General features: G+C 42.2%; 1 protein-coding gene across 1 annotated transcript; it reads left to right on the forward strand.

The window, feature by feature from the left end:
- Positions 229–1,770, forward strand: LOC109708778 (glycine-rich cell wall structural protein 1-like). Its single transcript, XM_020230600.1, has one exon. The coding sequence runs from the start codon at positions 229–231 to the stop codon at positions 1,768–1,770; it is 1,542 nt and encodes a 513-aa protein (XP_020086189.1).

The following is a 5,072-nucleotide window of genomic DNA, read 5'->3' on the forward strand; positions in this document are numbered from 1 at the left end:
ATAGTTGTAATAGTCCAATTTGGCATTCACTTTTAGAACCAATTATTAATGTTCCCGCCATCTCCTCAACTGCTCGGACGCGGGAACGTGATCACTGCATTGAATGCGCCCGCTCACCCCATGCATTCAACTCTGAACCAAGTAGAGATTTTGCTGAAGTGGTTGTGTATATAAAGAGAGAAATGAGGGTATAGATTGAGACACAGATTGAGTGATCAAGCTAGTGAGATGGGTGACTCTAAGAAACCTCCTCCTCTTTCTCTTCTGCTTCTTCTCCTCCTTGGTGTAGCTGCTCATCTGAGTGCAGTTGCTGAAGCAGATTTCGACGATAGTCAGTTCGGCCGTGGCCCTTTCGGCCGTGGCCCCTTCGGCCGTGGCCCCTTTGGCCGTGGTTGCCGTTTTCGGGGCTGTGATCGTGGTTTCGGCGGAGGCCCTGGCGGCGGTCGTGGTTTTGGAGCCGGTGCCGGCGGTGGCCTTGGTGGTGGCCTTGGTGGTGGCGCTGGCGGAGGCCTCGGTGGCGGAGGCGGCATTGGGGGAGGCGGCGGGCTTGGAGGTGGCGATGTTGGAGGTTTAGGTGGTGGCACCGGTGGTGGAGTTGGCGGTGGTGGAGGACTTGGTGGTGGTGGAGGCCTCGGCGGTGGAAGTGGCAGTGGAGGAGGGATCGGTGCTGGTGGAGGATTAGGTGGTGGCGTTGGGGGTGGTGTTGGTGGCGGCGGAGGGTTTGGAGGAGGCGGTGGTGGCGGTGCCGGTGGTGGTGTCGGTGGCGGCCAAGGTGGAGGGTTTGGAGCCGGTGGAGGCGTGGGTGGCGGCGCTGGTGCTGGAGGAGTTGGTGGTGGTGGAGGATTGGGTGGAGGCGGTGGTGGTGGTGGCGGTCTTGGTGGGGGAGGTGGTCATGGTGGAGGATTCGGAGCTGGCGGAGGAGTAGGCGGTGGTGCTGCAGGAGGAGTTGGTGGTGGTGGAGGATTAGGCGGCGGCGGCGGTGGCGGCGGTGGTCTTGGTGGAGGGAGCGGTCAAGGTGGAGGATTCGGAGCTGGCGGAGGAGTAGGCGGTGGAGCTGCAGGGGGAGTTGGCGGTGGCGGAGGATTCGGCGGTGGCGGCGGGGGCGGTCTTGGCGGTGGGAGTGGTCACGGCGGAGGATTCGGAGCTGGCGGAGGAGTAGGGGGTGGTGCTGCAGGGGGTGTTGGTGGTGGTGGAGGATTAGGTGGCGGCGGTGGTGGTGGCGACGGTCTTGGCGGAGGGAGCGGTCACGGTGGAGGATTCGGAGCAGGCGGAGGAGTGGGCGGTGGGACTGCAGGAGGAGTTGGCGGTGGCGGAGGATTCGGTGGGGGCGGCGGGGGCGGTCTCGGCGGTGGGAGCGGTCATGGTGGAGGATTCGGAGCAGGCGGAGGAGTAGGCGATGGGGGCGCAGGAGGCGTTGGCGGGGGCGGAGGATTCGGCGGTGGAGGCGGGGGTGGTCTCGGCGGTGGGAGTGGTCACGGCGGAGGGTTTGGTGCTGGTGGGGGTGTAGGAGGTGATGCTGGTGGCGGCATTGGCAGCGGTGGTGGGCTAGGGGGCGGAGGAGGCGGTGGGTTGGGCGGGGGAGCCGGCGGTGGTGCCGGAATTGGCGGAGGAGCCGGCAGCGGCCTCGGTGGGGGAGTAGGTCATGGTGGTGGCCTAGGCGGAGGCGGAGGCGGAGGCGTCGGTGGTGGAGTCGGAGTTGGGATCGGTGTTGGAGTCGGTGTCGGATTCGGAGGCGGTGCTGGTGCCGGCGGCGGCGGCGGCGGACATTAAGCACTTCAGCTTTCTTACGCTGAAAAGTGTTATTAACAGAGATGATTTTGATAAAAGCATATTAGATTCACTCAGTAAATAATAATCAAATTAAAAAATTTTGTTGTCAAAATTATTTTTGTTAGTAGCATCTCCTTTCTAATTGGCTTTTGGTATAATGTCGTAACCCAAGTTCGTGTAATCTGTATGGTTTAATTGTTGTCTTTGGAGTCATTAATGTACGTACGTGCATGTGTATTATTCTGGTTCTCTGTCATTTTCTTTCAATCATGATACTTTTTTGCTGGAAAAATGCAAAAAAAAAAAAAAAACTTTTTTGCAATGAAAATTTTTCATCAGATGCCCCTAATTGTGACATTCATCACCAGCTAATTAATAGCTGATGATTTTAGTTGAGAAATGACTATTCACTTATTCGTTTGGTTCGAGTATAAATAGTAACTATCTATTATAGGAATAAATATAAGTTTATATATAAATCTAGAATAGACCAATTTTGCGTTTGAATAAAAATTGAGCTGTTTTCGGAAATAAAAAAAATAGCGTTTGAATAGNGTCGACGAAACTCCACACCACCTGAGCTCCTCCTCTACGTACGGCTCAAGAACTATATGCGTAGAGGCTCAAGAATTATATATAAACTATGCACAAGTATTAAGGTGATAAGCATGCTTGGGGGTAAGGTGCACGTGGCATCCTTATCCCCAGCATGCTTACCAACTCAAAAGAAATAAAAAGAAAAAGGAAAAGAAAAGATAAAGAAATAAGGATACTACATATTCCCATACAAGGGGCCACTTCAAATTTTAAATTTAAAAATTTTAAAATATTAATTTAAAATTTAGAATTTAAAATTTAAAATTTACACTTTAAATTTTAATTTTTAAAAAAATTAAATTTTGATAGGAACAATAGTATCCATCCATACTCCCGCACAAAGGGCCACATCAAATTTTAAATTTTAAAATTTTAAAATATAAATTTAAAATTTAAAATTATAATATTTTAATTATAAAATTATAAATTATAAATTTTTAAATTTTAAATTTTAAATTTTAAATTTTAAAAAGATTAAATAGCAATGATAACAGCTGTTTCCACCCCTATTCCGATACAAGGGTGGGAATAACCGCTTATCCCCTCCACCCCTATTCCCACACAAGGGTGGGAATAACCGCTTATCCCCCTCCTGTTTCCACACAAGGGTGGGAATAACAGTTTTTTTTGTTTGAGAGATAGATAGCACGCTACCCGCTTCGTTTATTTCATTTAGAAAAAAACTTAGCTGGAAATGTGAATCAACTAGGATTCGAACTTGGGTATCGGGTACCAACCACCAAGCCCTTTGCCACTTGCTCTATGAACGGTCGGTACCAAACAAAGTTACTTATGTTGTATTTCATACAGAATAAATAGATCTTAATTAATTGTTCTAGGAAACCATGTGACTGATCTCATATGGTTTGTTAAAACTTCATAAACAATTAATGATCTCTTGTTAAGAGCTAATCCATGGACATTGTTGCTTGATTTTCTTCAATAGACAGAAAAAAAACATAATAAATAAATAAATAAATCTAATCACTAACATCTCCTTAACTGTGCTAGGGATATATTTTTATCTAGCTTCTAACAGTCCACATGATTGTCACATAAGGATTTGTAAAATAATTAAGTTCTAACTGGCTATGTGGACAGTGGACGATAACCTTAAGTTTATGAGTTCTTTAATTAAGACAATAAATGCTAAATAAAAAATAATTTCAAACTTTATAATTAATCATGTAACTTGAAAATTAATGCTTCTCTTCTAATCGCAAACATATCTATTGAGTATCTCTTTGTCGAAGGAAGTAAATATATCTAAGTTCGTTTCTGTTTTAATGAGAGAATTTCCACATGTGAAAAACTTGTAAAATTAAACAATAGAGTACGTAGCTATAAATATTTGTACTGGATAGTAACATTAATTATGAGTGTTCATGTATGCACCTTCGTATGCTGTTTGCATTTTAAATATTTGCTCAGGTCATTTGATGCTGAGCTATGAATTTCTTTTGTTTTTAGATACCTTTTAATTGTTTCTTCTCTAGACTATTGGCGAGCAATGAAGCTTGATATCTAGTTTTCTTTTTTAACTGATAGAAAAGTTTATAGCCATTTTCATTTATTGGAGAATTTAGAAAAAATGTTCGCGAGAAATGATAGAGATTAACACAAAGATCGTTACCTGTAATACTATTCTAAATATTAGGGTTCGAACTCTGCTGGTGTGTTTTTTAAATAATGTACTATGAATTGAATTTTAGAGTGTTTCTTAGAATAAGGGACCAACCAGGTAACTTCAAAAAGACCCAAAAAAAAAAAAAAAAAAAAGAAGAAGAAGAATGTTGCTGCTGTGGAGCTGGAGACTATGGACTCAACATTCTTTTTGAATTTCTGACCTAAATTTTTAAACAGTCTTCTAGCATGCTATATAATGTCTCTTTTTAGGATATATGTAAAATTACTATATAATATAAGACTTCTTTACATGAAATAAGTTACTAAAAAATAATTTATTCAGTAGAAATTTTCTTGCTAATGAAGCAAGTGGTTAGATTTTTGCTTTTTGAAAGATCTTAATAGATAATAATTCTACTTACGAGATAAATTTATTTTATAAATTGACTTAAAATTGAGTCGACTGCTATACTCTTATAGTATTGATCGTCTTCGTAACTCATAGAGATCGTTTTCGATGATAGAGCTTCCGAATCAACGATCCATACCGTTAAATATTTTCTAGAGCATTTAAAATTTTTAGAAATTAAATTTCATAATTTTTAGACATCATTTACCTTACGATCAAAAGCTCATAAAATTGACAATTTTTAACGGCCGGTATGGAATACTTGCTAGTTTAACGGTGCAAAAAATCCAAATAGGTTGAATTTTTTATAGAAAATTCTATTCACTACCTTTATAAAGATCAATAACTCCGATTTTAAATTGAAGAATCCGATCATCCATTTTTATGACGTCGTTCGATTTTGACCTTTCATTTTATGCTCGCTTGATGGACATTATTATGATTTCGAAAAATTACGAAATTTATTTTCTAGAAGTTTCGAATACTCTAGATCATATTTAACGAAGTGGATCGTCGATTCGGAATCTCCATCATCGAAAACAACTTATGAGTACGAAGTGCCTAATACCCATAAGAGTATAGTAGCCCTACTAATTGAACATTATATTTATTCTTGTCATATGACCACACTCTTAATCATCTCCCAAATAATACAAGGGTTTTGAGTAAA

Source organism: Ananas comosus, linkage group 4, assembly GCF_001540865.1.
Source record: "Ananas comosus cultivar F153 linkage group 4, ASM154086v1, whole genome shotgun sequence".
Classification (NCBI taxonomy): Eukaryota; Viridiplantae; Streptophyta; class Magnoliopsida; order Poales; family Bromeliaceae; genus Ananas; species Ananas comosus.